Source organism: Styela clava, chromosome 7, assembly GCF_964204865.1.
Source record: "Styela clava chromosome 7, kaStyClav1.hap1.2, whole genome shotgun sequence".
In the NCBI taxonomy this organism is placed as follows: domain Eukaryota; kingdom Metazoa; phylum Chordata; class Ascidiacea; order Stolidobranchia; family Styelidae; genus Styela; species Styela clava.
Window position 1 is genome coordinate 14,290,944 of NC_135256.1, and position 16,512 is coordinate 14,307,455.

The 16,512-nt window shown below is 36.1% G+C and overlaps 2 protein-coding genes across 2 annotated transcripts; both read right to left on the reverse strand.

Annotated features, from left to right (window-relative positions):
* Positions 1–7,056: 7,056 nt before the first annotated feature.
* On the reverse strand, positions 7,057–8,954 carry LOC120328279 (T-complex protein 1 subunit alpha-like). The gene has a single exon (XM_039394721.2). The coding sequence runs from the start codon at positions 8,869–8,871 to the stop codon at positions 7,195–7,197; it is 1,677 nt and encodes a 558-aa protein (XP_039250655.2). The 5' UTR covers positions 8,872–8,954; the 3' UTR covers positions 7,057–7,194.
* Positions 8,955–10,517: 1,563 nt separating this feature from the next.
* Positions 10,518–16,339, reverse strand: LOC120328341 (uncharacterized). The gene is made up of 11 exons (XM_039394801.2): positions 16,042–16,339; positions 15,472–15,613; positions 15,265–15,365; positions 14,111–14,841; positions 13,650–13,826; positions 13,233–13,360; positions 12,684–12,820; positions 12,341–12,440; positions 11,474–11,611; positions 11,113–11,279; positions 10,518–10,873 (listed from the first exon to the last, which is right to left on the reverse strand). The coding sequence occupies exons 1-11, from the start codon at positions 16,113–16,115 to the stop codon at positions 10,705–10,707; spliced, it is 2,064 nt and encodes a 687-aa protein (XP_039250735.2). The 5' UTR covers positions 16,116–16,339; the 3' UTR covers positions 10,518–10,704.
* Between the last annotated feature and the right edge of the window lie 173 nt (positions 16,340–16,512).

Below are 16,512 nucleotides of genomic sequence, written 5' to 3' on the forward strand. Positions count from 1 at the left end.
TCTGACCTGCTTTCCCACTTTTTTTCGTTTCGATCATTTTATATTTTGCAATATAATTTCAATTAGTGCAAAATCCCATTATTTAAAAGAATGCTTCCATAATTGAAAATAGTAAATTCATGTAAATATTGTACATAGTTTAAATCGTGAGAGACATTGATATATTGACACGAACCTGTTATTTTTATGCTTATTTAATATAATTGGAGTTTTTAAGACAAGACAATATATATAAATAGAGACAACACAACACCAAATAAACATATACATAACAATGAAATCAAAATTTCGGCGTAAATACAGCGCCTTTGAGTGGTGAGACCATATAGTATAAATGGGCGAAGTATAAGAGATAAATTTGCGGTTCTTATGCCTATATGGTATGCGTCACTCAAGGGCGCTAGTAGAGTCTTTAATAAAATATATCTATTTCAGCAAAAATGTGAACCATACGGATTTTGTTGAAATACTTCAGTTCGAGTGTCAAATTCTTAGGTATTCTTGTTTTATTTATAAAATTGAAGCCGGATGTGGTAAAAATTAAAGGAAAAATAAACTTAAAGAAAAGCATTTTAACAAAGCCCGTCATGATTGCATTTTTTCCAGAATAAAATAAATGTACAAAAGTACTATTTAATTAAGGCTAATATTTTATAAAAAGGTGTGTTTTCATTCATGGATTGGCCTAATTGTATTAGGATCACAATAGAGTAATATAGTTTCTGTTTACCAGTTCTTGGCACTATTGTGGCCCGCGAACAATACAAAAATAATGGTGTGGCCCGCGAGACCGTCAACCTTGGAACATCCTGTGTTAGCCAATGACAAGACCAAAAGGATTGCTGCAAACCTAATAATGTACTGAACAGTCAAAAAGCTAGGCCGGCGGTTAACGAAAATGCCACTACCTCAGTTAGTGTAATGAATGAGAAATATAGTACCTTGATATAAGGCTTTATTCAACTTAAATTTAAAGCACTCTTAGAATGAATCTAAAATAATATAACACAAGCAAATGTTATTAAACAAGAAAACAAATACGTATCGAATTGCTGATGCTAACAGTAAGCGGCTCAATAGTTAAATGAATAAAGTTGAAAGAATTAACACACTACATCTACAGCACAGCAATGATTGGTGTCTGATTTAAAACGCCACAGCAATCATCGCTTGACTGCAGCTGTATAAACAAATAGATACATTGAGTTGCATTTCCAAGTTATCACATTCACCGCCACCTTAGAGATTTAGTCTGTCTACGGTTCGGCGTTCCCTGGTTGATCTCCTTAGAACTGGAGGCGATGGAGATCTAGAGACAATATTATTTTCAACAATATCTTCTTGCGTTTGAGTTTTATTGTTTCCTTGATTGATAGATGGAGACATAGGTTGAATCGAGGACTCGTCTCTAACGTGCAATGGTGTTTCATGGTTGATATTGTCTGTCCCTTGCCTATTCATCGAAATTTCGTAACCGACAGGGGCCAGATGTTTTGAGGCTACAGTTGTTTCTCTGCCATCTGGAAATCGAACATGAGCATATTGTGGATTTGCTTCCAGAAGCTCGACTTCATCTACTAAAGGTTCGGTTTTCGACTTCCTGACATATCTTTTCAAAAGCACTGGTCCCGGCGTTGACATCCAGGATGGAATAGAACATCCAGACGTAGATCTTCTGGAGAATTTGAAAACTCGCTCATGAGGAGTCTCATTGGTGGCTGTACACAATAACGACCGTATGGAATGCAAAACATCAGGCAAAACTTCATGCCACAATTGAACAGGAAGACGTTTCGATTTCAGCGCCAACTTCACCCCATTCCATATCGTGCCATTAAAACGTTCAACCTGTCCATTTCCTGCAGGATTATATGGTGTGGTGCGACTTGTTGCAATACCTTTGTCATTGAGAAAAGAGCGAAGTTCTCGACTCATGAAAGCAGAACCTCTGTCTGAATGTATAAAAGCAGGCATTCCGAATGTAGTGAATAGTTGCGTGAGACATTTAATGACACTTGCTGTGGAAACATCTGGACATGGGAATGCAAACGGAAATCTCGAAAATTCATCGACTACGCACAGAAAGTATCGATTATTATTGTTTGACGGTAGAGGTCCTTTAAAGTCTATATTGAGACGTTCAAATGCCTGTGTAGCTTTGATAAGGTGTCCGGTGTCAGGTTTATGAAATCGCGGCTTGCATTCACAACAAACAGGACATGTTGAAATAACTTTTCGAATGTCATCCATCGAATATGGCAAATTCCTGACTCGAATAAAGTGAGACATTCTCGTAATTCCTGGGTGACACAGAGCGTCATGAAGTTTATACAAAAGATGATTTTCGGGATCTTGTACAGTTGCGCACGATATTCTTGAAAGTGCATCAGAGGGAATATTTTCTTGCCCAGGACGATAACGAATGTCAAAACTATAGCAGCAGAGTTCTAGTCGCCATCGCATGATTTTATCATTTTTAATCTTTGTTCTGTGATTTCGATTGAACATAAATGATACGGATCTCTGATCTGTTATAAGAGTGAAATGTTTACAAGTGAGATAGTGACGCCAATGACGAACAGCCTCAATGATGGCCTTTGCTTCCTTCTCTATTGAAGGGTGTTTGAGTTCTGGACCTTGTAGCATGCGAGAGAAAAAAGCCACTGGTCTCCCACCTTGGTTTAGGGTTGCAGCCAATGCTACATCAGAGGCATCTGTTTCTACTTCAAAAGGTAAAGTTTCATCCACAGCTATAACGACAGCAGATTCTACGAGTCGCTTCAATTCGTGAAACGCATGAATTGCCTGGTCGTCGAGAGGGAAAGTTTTCGCAGATGCTAGTGGTCTGATAGTATCAGAAAACTTTGGTATCCACTTTGAGTAGTACGAGAAAAACCCAAGACAACGCTTTAAAGTGGAAACTGAGGTAGGAATCGGCAAACGCCGCAAAGGTTCTAGTCTCCCAGGATCCGGACGTATTTGGCCTTCCTCAATCTCGTAACCTAGAATCTGAAGTTTTCTGGTCGAAAATATGCTTTTGTTTTCGTTCAATTTTAGATTTCGTCGTTTAGCGGCTTCTAGAAACTTCTGCAAGTTGATATCATGGTCTTGTTGAGTATGCCCACAAATGGTAATGTTATCGAGATACGCGAAAACACCGGTCAGGTTTTCTTCTTTTACCAGGTTCATCATTGCCCTCTGGAAGCAGGCCACACCATTTGTGACTCCAAACGGTAAACGAGTGAACTGGAACAGAGCACCCGCAGCTTCGAAAGCAGTATATTTCTGGTCTTCCTTTTCAAGTGGAACCTGATGGTATGCACTTTTTAAATCCACTGTGCTATACACACGATAATGAGCAATTTCGTTGATTATATCGCTCATATTAGGTAAAGGAAACGCGTCTAACTGAGTAAATTTATTGATGGTCTGTGAATAATCGATTACAAACCTTCGTTTCCCATTTTCACCCTTTACGACGACAACTTGAGCTCTCCACGGAGATCTGCTAGGCGTTACAATTCCTTCCTGTAACAAACGGTTGACCTCCATTTCAATAAACTTTCTGTCATCTTTGGAATACCAACGAGACTTTGTAGCAATAGGATGGCAGTCAGCAGTCAGATTTTTGAATGGTTCTGGTGGCAAACTTTTGAAAGTTGAAAAGCCACATACAGACATTGGAGGTCGATCGCCGCCGTAATTATAAGTTACACTTTGATGTTGTCCTTGAAAGTCTATTCCAAGTAAAATGTCACAACATAGATCATCCATTACTCTCAATATGAATTTTCGATAGCGTCGGCCCTGATATTCAATATCAGCTGCTGTGCAACCTTTTATAGGCATGGAACACGCCAGAGAAGCCATTGCTACCTTGTCCTTAACTGTGTCCCTTTTGATTGGGAGGTTACACCTTTCTATGAGACGAGGGTGTATGAAACTCTGACTACTGCAACTATCAAAAAGTGCGCGTACTTTGTGTCCTTCAATATGAATCACAGACGACGACCCTCTCAATGATTTCGGGGTATTGTCAAAAGCCATTCCTAATATATACGAGTTAGAACATGCAGTGACTTTGTCAGGATTTTGTGGGTTGAAAACGGTTCCTCTGCAGACTTTTATGAAATGTCCTTTTTTATGACATTTGAAACAAAACACATTTCGGGCTGGACATTTTGAACGAGGATGTTTCTTTCCGCCACAGAAAAAGCACGCGGAATTTGCAGTAGCAGATATTTTCTCGATATCACACGATGTCTCATCGTTTTGAGTTTCACTGTTTTGAGCAGCCGCAGACACAGTAGAAGGATCGGATACTCGATAAGCTTCAGCATTCTTAATTGCTACTTCTAAGCTTCTGGCTTGATCGTATGTCGTATTAAGATCAAGGTGTTTGTTTTCCAACAAACGCTGTCGTATCCATGTGGAGTTTAACCCCCGGATAAAAGCGTCTCGGACATAAGCATCTCGGTTTTGAACTGCAGATACAGCTTTGAAATTACAATGTTTGCTTAACGATTTCAATGCTTGCATGTATTCGTCTACATTTTCAGATGCTTGTTGGTTCCTGGTTGCCAGAACATGCCGAGAATAAACTTCATTGAGAGGTTTGACAAACATTGTTTTCAGAATCTCAATCGCAGTTTCGTACGATTCTGCCTCCTCAATGTTTTGGAATATACGAGGAGATATGAAATTCACCAGTACACCAAGTTTATCAAGGCCTTCAGACGGCAAGGCGTTTAGAAAATTATCGAAAGTCTTCTTCCAGTGCAGCCACTCACAGGATGCTTCACTAGAGTTAGGATCTACCTCCAGTCTCTCTGGTCTCAGAACCTTGTCCATGCTTGTACCAGAATACTCTTGTGAAATGATTTAAGTTGAATAAATTGTAATGAATGAGAAATATAGTACCTTGATATAAGGCTTTATTCAACTTAAATTTAAAGCACTCTTAGAATGAATCTAAAATAATATAACACAAGCAAATGTTATTAAACAAGAAAACAAATACGTATCGAATTGCTGATGCTAACAGTAAGCGGCTCAATAGTTAAATGAATAAAGTTGAAAGAATTAACACACTACATCTACAGCACAGCAATGATTGGTGTCTGATTTAAAACGCCACAGCAATCATCGCTTGACTGCAGCTGTATAAACAAATAGATACATTGAGTTGCATTTCCAAGTTATCACAGTTAGTCCGCCTTAGGCCTGCGGTGACGTGATATTGAACGGTCAGTTGGGCGACAACTTCACGATTCATTTACAGTAGACGTATTTTTTGTTTTATTTTCGACGGAACACTCGGAAGACGCTCGCGGAACATTAGTGTCCCGCGGAACACAGTTTGGGAAACGCTGCCGTAACGCAAGCGGTATAATTGCTGTACATATATCAGCTTATCATTTCAGGAATATTGGGTTTATTTAGAATGAATTATTCGCAGATATACGCACAATTTTCAATAGGATTTTAAAGCATAAGAAAGGCCAGGTTTCCGTTCCCAATATCCGTATGCATGTACGCCAGCGCTTTTTCAATCTGTGTGCCGCGAGAGATACTCAGTTGTTCCTCGAATCTTTTTAGAAAAAAAGCTATTTGTAATACACATGAGCATGCGGGCAAGTGCACTACTATTCATTAGATTAGAATTATTAGATAACTAGTTATAATATTGCATTTGCCTTGTCGTGTAATATGGGTGATTGTCACGATATAATTGTATTAAATTGTTATTGTATTATTATTGTTACTTGTATTAATTTCCCTATGTGTATAATTACATTTCTTATTGTCATTATACGTTTTTGACAGTTTTTCGTGCTTTAATTTTTATAGTTATTTTATAAATATCTGAATCTGGACACGTTAGTGGACAATGGACATAACGATCGTTTCAATATTATGTTGTTCTTGTCCTTGTTCTTTGACACGTTTTTAAAAAGTCGCTTTTTTCTTTGATTACTGGACCAATTTTCAGTGGTTAAAGATAAAATTTTTCTTTCGAAGGCTATGGACCTTTGATTCCCGAAAAATCCTTCCTATACTTTACCATTGCAAAAATTTCGGGCCTTATCTTAAGAGTGTTTTGCGATTTGGCGCCTGTAAAACGGGGTATATGTTTCAAACCATCATTATGATTCATCGCATACAACAATCTGTTTTTAAAAGTACCGGTAAAGAATTTTAGACTAGTCTATCACAGCATTTTTTGAACTAATTTTTTATTACTGCAATTAAATTAAAACTTCTAGGAAGACAGAGTGAATATTGAATTATCTGATTTATATTTAAATTTCCAAAACATAAATGAAAACTAACGAATAGAGTTCAAAAACGCGAAAACGAGGTAATGTTTACGACCACGCCTGAAAATCTGTCCGAGTGAGAAAAGTGTCTGAGTGGATACGAAAAGGGGGCATTATTACGTCACTTTTTGTCTCTTGCTGATTGGCCAATGTCACGATGTAAACAAGAAAGTCGAGGCTCGGGAAAAGGTCCATTGCACTAAACCCCTCGATAGAGTTATGAATTCCATGACTAAGTTCACGTTGAAAATGTGTTTTCACTTCATAGGGGAAAACCAGTGGAAGCACAAATTTCAAGTGGCACGAACAGGCCGCTGGAAACTTATCTGCTTACATTTAATGTTGTCACTGCTCACCAAACTAACTGCAAAGCGCACACATAACGCTTCATCGTGAAGCAACCTATGCTAGAAAAATAATACATTTCGAGAGCTCTTGCGCACGTCCTATGACCCAAAAAATATTAGATAGACTATTTTTATATCTCTCCTTGAGCCCTGGCATCCTGTTAATACTTGTTTTCATATTAGCACCAGCGTATGTGCCTAATGGAGTCAAAAACTTATTATATCATTTAACTAGCTGACGATCTTCATAGAGAACTGGAATGGCTTACTTTTTTGAGTTTCCACAAAACAACTGTTTCGAAGAGCTAACAACAACAATATTAATTCATCCTTGCGAGCAAACATTTCATTTTCCAAACCCAAACCTTGTATGACAAAATGAAACATGGTTGTGTGAAAAAGTAGGAACAGTCCTTCAATTCATATTTTTCTAGAGAACATGGTGATATCACAAGCTCAAGCAACCCTTATGATACAACTACATCAGACAATAAGGCATGCATAACCAAAAAACAGTGACACTATAATCAACCATCTAATTCGCCGGCATTCAATGCATCTTGGTAGGATTTGCCCTGCTTCTGTTCGGGATACAACTTGATCAAGTCATCAATACGAAGAATTGTGATAGCAGCTTCTGTTGCAAACTTCAAACACTTTGTCTTGATCATTGTTGGCTCTAATACCCCAGCCTCCTTACTATCTCGAACAATGCCGGTGACGAGATCGAGGCCACACCATTTCAATTTACGTCTTTCTTTGTTGTTCTGTGACTCGTTATGATATGCTCTCAATTTTGCAACCAGATCAGTAGAATCTTGAGCTGCATTGAGCGCTAAGGTTTTCGGTATGACAAGCAAAGATCTTGCAAATTCAGCTATTGCGAGCTGTTCTCTGGAAGCCACAGAGGTAGCATAATTTTCGAGGAAAATTGATAATGCAGCTTCTACGGCACCTCCTCCTGGTACAACAGATCTTGATTCCATAACTCTCTTCACAACACATAGAGCATCATGGACAGATCTCTCCATTTCATCAAGTGCAAGCTCATTCGGACCACGCAAAATAATAGATGCAGCGGATCGAGCTTTTGGAGATTTGATGAGAAGCAACTCATCATCACAAACTCGTTCCTGTGTGACTTCTTCTGCATATCCAAGCTGTGAAACATCGAAGCTTTCTTCACCTTCTAAATTAGCTAATGTTGAACAAATAGACGCTCCGCAAGCTTTTGCAATTCGCTTGAGATCCTTCTTGAGAACTCTTCGAATACCCATTGCTCCATTTTCCACAAAATATTTCAGATTTATGTCGTCAATTCCACCAGTAGTCAAAATCACATTAGCTCCTGTTGCAAAAATCTTTGAAATCCGTTCTTTTGTGATATCAATTTCACGTCTTCGAATTGCATCGAGTTGATCAGGGTCTTCAACAACAACATGTACACCTAGTTTCATTTTGGTTTTTTGGAGATTGAAATCCAAACATGCTATCTTTGCTCCAATTATCTTCTTCGGCATAGCTTGTGAAGCAACTGTGCAATTCAAGGCATATCCATTCACCAATACACTCTCCCTAGCACTACGGCCATGAGCCTTAAGGATGTTGACAGCCCTGATAGGATATTTAGCATTGCCTTTTGAATCAGTAAACTTGACTGCATTTGCAGCATCAACAACTATAGCAGAGAAGAAATCAGAGTCCACTCCAATAATTTTTGAAGACATTGAAGTTTTAGCTGCATTTATGATGGATTCTTTTCCCAGCTCATCAATGGGTATTGTCAAATTTTCTTGAAGATATTTGACAGACTCTTTGCATGCAAGCCGATAACCACTAATGATAGAAGTCGGATGAATTTTGTTCTTCACTAGTTGGTCAGCGTTTTTCAAAAGCTCTGCGGCAATGATGACAACAGACGTAGTCCCATCTCCAACTTCTTGATCTTGAAGTTCTGCAAGTTCACATAGAACCTTTGCTGCAGGGTGTTCAACATCTAGTAATTTGAGAATAGTAGCGCCATCATTAGTGACCGTTACATCACCAACATCATCGACAAGCATTTTGTCCAATCCAACCGGACCAAGTGAACTTTTGACAATATTAGCTATAGATGCAGCCGCCATTACATTCTGTGTTCTGACGTGATTTCCTGTTGTCCGATCTCCGCCAACAATTAACGATGTTTGAGTTTCGATCGACATTTTCGAATTATTGCCAAGAAAAATCAAAACCCGGAATATAGAATAAGTTTAACTATATCTAAATACAAATTTGAACGCAGATTTTGATTAAATGAAGATCTGAAAGCGGTTACAAGACCACAATAACTGAATAAGTGCTTTTATTTATTTTACCTTTACTAGGTGATGTTTTGTTATTTTACAATGACAAATTGATATATTCTGATATTCTTTGAAATATAATTTTATCAAACAGTGCGAACACTGTCATCAAAAAGTCAGAAAGTAGGCTAGTCCAGTAGTCACAGTCAGCTCTAGAGTTTTCTGGCAATCTGGTGTTTTTTGGTCAACCAATTACTGATTTCTGGAATTAAAATTGAAAACAGCTGGTGTCTTGATGTAGGGTAATATTTATTCTATACATTCTATTAATGATAACATAACTACAAAAGGGTGTACGGTATAGTTAGTCTACTATCAGACTATCAGTCAATTTACTTCTCTCACTATTTCTGTATTTCCAGATTTCACTGGTGCCATGCCAGACTACAATGTGTGCTATTAATAGCTGTATTCCAAGAATGTTAGGAACTTGAACCGGGATTTCAGAATTTATCCAATGACAGAATGATCACAGTTTGCTTGCCAGCCCTAATAAACTGCTTCTGTACAACGTAATACTTAACCTAATGCATAAATAAACATATCCTGACAAGGAGAGCATAGATATACTGCATACATAATATAAAATAGCGAGAAAATGTGCGGGATTACACTACTCTTGCCGAACGAGCGCAAAACCAAAAATAACGCCCTAAACCACGCTGCTGTTGCCAATCAAGACTCGCAATGTGTTCGAGATAGTTCTCAACGGACGATTTTGAAAGTGGTGCTTGGAGCATAGAAATAAATCCGTTACTGAAAAAAATGGAATTTGACGTCCGGCGGTAGTTAATAAACACCACCTAAAATAATAAATAAAAGATGCGAGATGACTGAGCCGTCTTATTAAACTTTCTTCTGTCTGTGGATATATAAAATCCAACTATGTTCAAAGAATTGCATTGTGACATAATATGTTGCCAATCAAGACTCGCAATGTGTGACGATAATATTTCAGCAGTAATAACAGTGATTGATTATTACTTTGTGCGGTTCGGTGTGGAAGAACGACGTATATGACAAATACGGTAACTAAGGCGTCTCGTTCAATTGTAATTCTATGTCAGACATGGGAATAGATAGATTTCTGAATTCTCATGGCATGGATTCTCAGAGTGATCATGGTTAAGATGTCGACACCAAGTAGCCTACGCTCTAAAGAAGTTTTAAATTACCGGTACGTTATAGGAATACTGGAGCCGTAGCCGAACATCCATCCTTTCCCAAATAATCACTCACCACATGATGCGAACATTATCAGGGGTAAGCAGCGATAAAACGGAAATTAAAATCTATAATATGTTTATGCAAGCGCAATAAATACTATATATTTTCCGTTCAGTGATCTGAATATTGTTCTGTGGCTAGAGATGTGCGAAAAAAAAATTATTCTCGGCAAAATTGTCTTTGACCCTCGAAACTCATTACTACCGTCTTTTATAATCTGCCGACCTCGATATTGTAGTACAGTTTATCGATCCGGGTATTATTAAATCTGAGATAGACATAAAACGTTTTTTTTTATTGCTGGTTTTTAAAATGCTTAGTGAAAAACGTCGAAAAAATTGCAAATATGATAATTTAGATAGTGAACTTCTATACATTGAAATATGTAAGGTATTTAGAGTTTACTCTGTGACATATTTTTTAAATTCGACAGCACACAAAAAATAGGAAAACTTCTGATGACATTCAGGTTGATTCATCAACTTCCAAGTCTTTCGAACCAGATTGTAATAGATTATCACACTGAGCGCTGTGTTCGGATCGGCATTCCTCATTTTCTTTTAAAATGCTATAGTTGTCCACATCAACGTTCTCACAAATTGTTTTTGAAAAATTGTTAGGCATTTGTCGATGCCTATAATAAATTGATAATGGAAAGTCAAACCTGTTTGTTTTAAATATAAGTTATAGATAAAATCATTTGATGTGAATAGATTTTTGAGTACAAGTCATTGAGTATACAGTAATCAGTTTTTCTGAATATTTCTTGGTTTCAGAATATATATGCAGTATATATACATCGGCTCAATTTTAATCCAATCTAGTCGACACTTGTCCTAAGCTCATGCATTCGTTAATTTGATTTCTGCTTACCTGATTGGAGCGGATTTGTAATGATGAATGTTTTTGCCCATGATAATTCGATGTAAGGCACAGGAGATCATTAATGTTGTTGCAAGCAATAATATCGTGATTCCAACAATTACCATGACCTTCATACTTTTTATGACTTTGTTACGAGCAGGGAAAACACCACATACCTTATAAATATTATGTAAAATATTATATAAAGAAAAAGCAAAAGTACTAATGCTGTACTGATATATCGATATTGAATTGATCATTCCAAAACCCGATATGTGTGTGTTTCGTCTCAAACTGTACTATCATTTGCATAATAAATAAGTCTTACGAAAAAAGTCATGCCCAAGCTCTTTTGTTAATTTAAACGTACCTCGACTCTCATATGTGATGATGAGATACAGATTGTGCCATTTTCATAATAAAAAGGTTCGACTTCGTGGATTTGAATTCCTTTTTTGATAAGTGTCCACTTTTTAGGAATGTTTTTACCAGAACTACATATAAACATCTGCAAAATTAATTAAATGATCCTTTTAATTTGTTTTGATTATACGTATTACGTTTCACTATGTAAAGATATCTCTTCCAAATTGAATTTTATGCTCGCTTGAGCACATGTATATAATTTGACTGGTATTGAATAAATGATTTGTTTAAGTCGTGGTATAAACTATAAATAACTGCAAAAACTATAGATAGCCTTTACAGTATTGATAAATTATATATATATTCTCTAAGTAAGCAAGTTCTCGAACAATCCATGACTTCCCCTTTTTAAACAATTTCTTCGATGTGAATTGTAACCAATGATTTAACACAAAGTGAAGTTTCTGAGCAGATTAAATAATTTTCAAAAGATACGATTTTATCGACTTCCTTTATAAGAAAATGTAAGACTATGGGATATATGAGCAATAGAATATTTTAGGGACTTGAAGAGCACCAATATTAATTCATTATTTATATTCCATTGCAGAAAAAGCATATCAAATATTGATAGCGTTCCACTATCGCTCAAGACGAAGGCTGCTTAGTGGCTGTAAAAGCTGAGGAAATAAGATCAAGACGTGTTCTGATGTTATGATTATTGTCAGTGGGATTATAAGGTGAACTAAATTCCCGAGAGTCGATTGAAACTCCACTAATAGTCAATGGACAGAAATATATTAGGATTAGCAATAGGGCATTACACGGCAAATCCTGATCCTGCCTATGTGGGAGCAAATATCAAATATACCGTTTCTAAAGTCGACGTGCTTGCTTTTATTGTGACGACAATCTTTGTTCTTTTAGTAGACTCTTCCATGGTAAGATTTACACCATTATCAAAGTGATACCTTTAGACAAAAGGAAATTGCTCATTGAACTAAATAATCTCATAATAAGAGACGTCTGTACAATCTGAAAGAACAGGCGAAATACCACATAAGTAACAAAATCTACAACTTGCGCAATCCACGAATAACTGTGACATATGAAATGAAATGTCGTAGTTGAATCAAATGGTTTTCTGACATATGGGTTCCCCACGGGTTTTATATCAACCAATGAAGGTTAGTTATAGTACTGAAAGTATATACCTGTATTTATATAAATTATGGTCAATTAAATATGGAGTCATCATAATAACATTGTCACTGTCACCCATGTAATCGCTACACGTAGAATTGTAGGAAGAACCTTTTGAAAATCCCTCATGAACAAGAGTTGAAGTAATCTGTAAAATGATGTTTTGGAGACAAATTAAAATACCTTTAATGCAAGAAGTCGTTTTTTACATACTAGTACATCAGAGTTCCATCAACAGCCTCCCTTCAACTTGATTGAAATTCCATATACGAAAATTTCAAGTATCACAATGAGAGTCGAAAAAGTCTATTCATGGTCCAATCAGACTAAGAATGCGAAGTTCTCAACGAATTTCGTTGGTTATATTTTATCTTGTTACAATATAGGACGTCGCCATCGTCTTTGCCTGGCATTGAAATAGGCTATTAAAGTACCTCCAATAAGAATCTCAAAGTTTCCTCGAAACAAAACTATGCAACTAAATATGTGTTTCATTTTTACTGACTTATTTTTAATCTACAAAATACAAAGTTCAAAATTTTCAACCGTAAGACACTCACAGCTGTACCACCACGTCCAGATGACATTATTTTCGTTTTTTGATTAGGAACTTCTGTAACTTCATATTTCTCACTCATTGTATTTTTGGCACTTTTTTGGTAAGATTCTGTTGTCAACTGATGGGTACCTGCCGTAAAAAATGAATGGTGTTAATCGGTTTCTTGTCTCCATCGGTATTCATCGCATGAAACATTTCATTACAGCTGTAAAGATAGGCATCGTTATGCGAATACGAATAGCGAATTCCATCTTATACTGAAAATAAGATACAGTCGTTTAATTAGCTTTTGTTAGATCCACTCGGCTATGTCATCTTGTATGGTTAAAACTGTTTTAGTATTGTATAAATATTATATTTAATAATAATAAATAATTGCTAGGATGAAATTTATGAACCAATTCAATTTAAGCATTACTTATTGTCGCATCCGTATCTTTGTCATTCACCACTTTAATTCGAGCAAGTTTTGCCACCGTGTTTGCAACATTTTCTACAACACAGAGTATTCGCATCCCATCATGGATATCTTTCTTTGCTCTGCTAATTGTAAATTCATTGTCATTCTTCCAGCCTTTTAGTTTATGAATATTCGCTGAAATAAAAATGGCATTTTGTCGAAGTGTAGCTTAGGATGATATATTACTGAATTTATGCAATTATTGAGCATTGCTTTGAATTAGTCTTAATCTGAGTGGTCTGATTGCCACACCCTGGTAACACTTTCAAATTGTTACTAAGAGTGTAAAATATAAGCGATTCGGTGAGGATCAAATCTAACCATATCCATCAGATCAGTGTCTACCGTTCTTTCATTACGACATATTTCAATTATTAATATATTCCTATATATCATAAGAAACTCATATGTCCAATTACCATTTGTCGTATCTTTATTGGTTGATGTTGTTTTCAGTAAGTAATCAGTCACTCCTGTCAACATATGTTTATTAGTAACATCGCAAATAATTTTTAAATGCATAGATTCGACGACCGAAAATACACTTTCTTTCACTTTTTCAATCATCCACACTTCGAGAGGAGGAGTTTTATTCTGATTCATCTGAATATTGGTCCATGATTTTGACATCCGCGTCAACAAACCTAACGGCTCGTCATAAAAAAGTTCGTCGCTAGTCATATTTCCATCGGATGATGGACTCCTTCTTTTCCGAGCTGATTTTTCTTCTCCTCCTGTTGTTGTTATTGCAAACATTTCTATCGTCGGACTGATGCATTTATACTTACTTTGGTGGTTACTAGATATTTGGGACGTTGGTATCGGTATTTCAAGTAGTTTGATAGTTTTCCATTTGAGTTTTGTTGTGCAATGAAGACTTTCTACGTTCTGAATCGTGATAGATTTTTTTATCGTCACCAATCTTTTTTCGTTGTTTTGAAGCAATTCCGAAAACGCAAATACATTGCAAGAACATTTGAATGTGTTGTTGTGTATTCTTAATGATACCAATTGACTTAACTTGTTAACTTGCTTTTGAGAAGGAAAATTGGACAGAAAATTGTTGTTTATGTATAACATTGAAAGCTTCGGTGTTGAATCCATGAAACTCCATGGGAATACAGTAATGCGATTTCCAGATAAGTCCAGCCTAAAATAGAATTAATTCAACTAAAATAAAAAAATTCTTCCATCGAGTTTTCCTCACTTTGCACTATAATCACGGAATTTTGTATGAAACGTAGCACAAAAACAAAATAAATTTTTTTTTTCATCGTCATGTTACCGCAAACCGCGAATCATATACGGTTAGAGAGTTGAACTTAACTATGTTTGTGTCGCAAGTTAAAGGATACGGGTTCAGTTCCCATCCGCTTGACTTAGCTCAGGGTGTAAATTTAAATTTGTTTAGCAATGTCTACTGGAAAGATTCCATTAGATTATTGCTTATCAGTGGATGCTTATCTGGAGGCCAGAAATTGTTGCGATCTTACTAAATGAAGTGAATAGAATAGAATAGTGGAGAATCGGAAATATTTGTACAGTTGCGGGCAGTCGAAATCATGCTTCTAACCTGATCAATTCCTGCAATCCAGCAAAAGCAAATTCGTCTACTGTTTCTATCTCATTGTGACTCATAATAAGATGTTGAAGATTCTTGTATCTCGTAAACATCTGAATCAAAAACAAGGATAAAGACATTTCTGTTCGTAAAACTAAAGGTTAGCATTAGTGTTCATCAGGGCGCGAAAATATTGATACAAAATGAAAAAGTCAATACCTGATTCGATATATTCTTGATTTTGTTGAGTGGAAAGGAAAGAAATGTAACATTTATCGATATATTAGTTGTCGGCAATGATTGAAATCCCATTCCACCACAAATTACTGCGAAACTGCGTTGCCCTTTCTTCTCCGAACATCTAAATTTAGTTTATCGAAAAAAATGATAGCTTTGATAATCCCTTATACTTTGTGAACAGTTTCTTTGCTATATCGTTTAATTTACATGTACAACATACACAAGTTTACATCAAAAATGACATTCCAATATTTTCAATATTCATTTCCTAATTCAGAGTAAATTAACCTGATCCAGGGGATTAGGTTATACAGAAATGTATAGAAAATGATATCCCAATATATTTATTTTTATACATTAAAAAACATCTTAATCAAAAGTGACAAACTGGCCAATTTATAGCACATCCAGTAGTACATTACTAAACTTCGTTGCCAACTAAGATGTTGCGAATATCATATCATATTGATTAATAATTATTGTTGCAATATGAACCAAGAAAATGGCAGTAATTAATTATGCATTCAACTATAATATTATGCTACTAACCTGCACTTATACGGACATAAACTTGTTGCATAGCTTGCTAAAAAGAGAAGCGTCAGAAGAGCATACCCACGCATTGTTAATTTGTATTAATTCTTAATCAATTAATTAATTAGTTTCAATCTCTCTATATCAGCATCTTTTCCTCTCTGTCTATTTTTCAATTTCGTTTTTTTGTAGTATAACAGTGGCATACAATTGAATTAAAGTATAGACTTAACAACTGTACTGTTGTTCGATATGCGTTCGACAACAAATTTTCATCTTCTTGCGTGAAAGTGCGCGTAAACATATATCATGGCGAGGACTAGTTTCAACTAGCCATCAAATATTTATAGATTTGTACAACAATTCAGTTTGAACCCGCGAACACTAGCGTTATTGACCGTTCAATTTCGATTTCTTTCTACACCATTGTATAAAGGAAATAGAAACTCAATTCAAGAAACACAATTGTAGTGAAAGTGGCTCCAG

Excerpts from the sequence above, each read along its gene's own strand:
- LOC120328279 (XM_039394721.2), bottom strand. The coding sequence starts at position 8,871 with ATGTCGATCGAAACTCAAACATCGTTAATTGTTGGCGGAGATCGGACA.
- LOC120328341 (XM_039394801.2), bottom strand. The coding sequence starts at position 16,115 with ATGCGTGGGTATGCTCTTCTGACGCTTCTCTTTTTAGCAAGCTATGCA. Across the intron at positions 12,441-12,683 it reads CATAATTTATATAAATACAG|GTATCACTTTGATAATGGTG; the intron begins GTATATACTTTC and ends TTTTGTCTAAAG. Across the intron at positions 11,280-11,473 it reads CATCACATATGAGAGTCGAG|GTATGTGGTGTTTTCCCTGC; the intron begins GTACGTTTAAAT and ends AATATTTATAAG.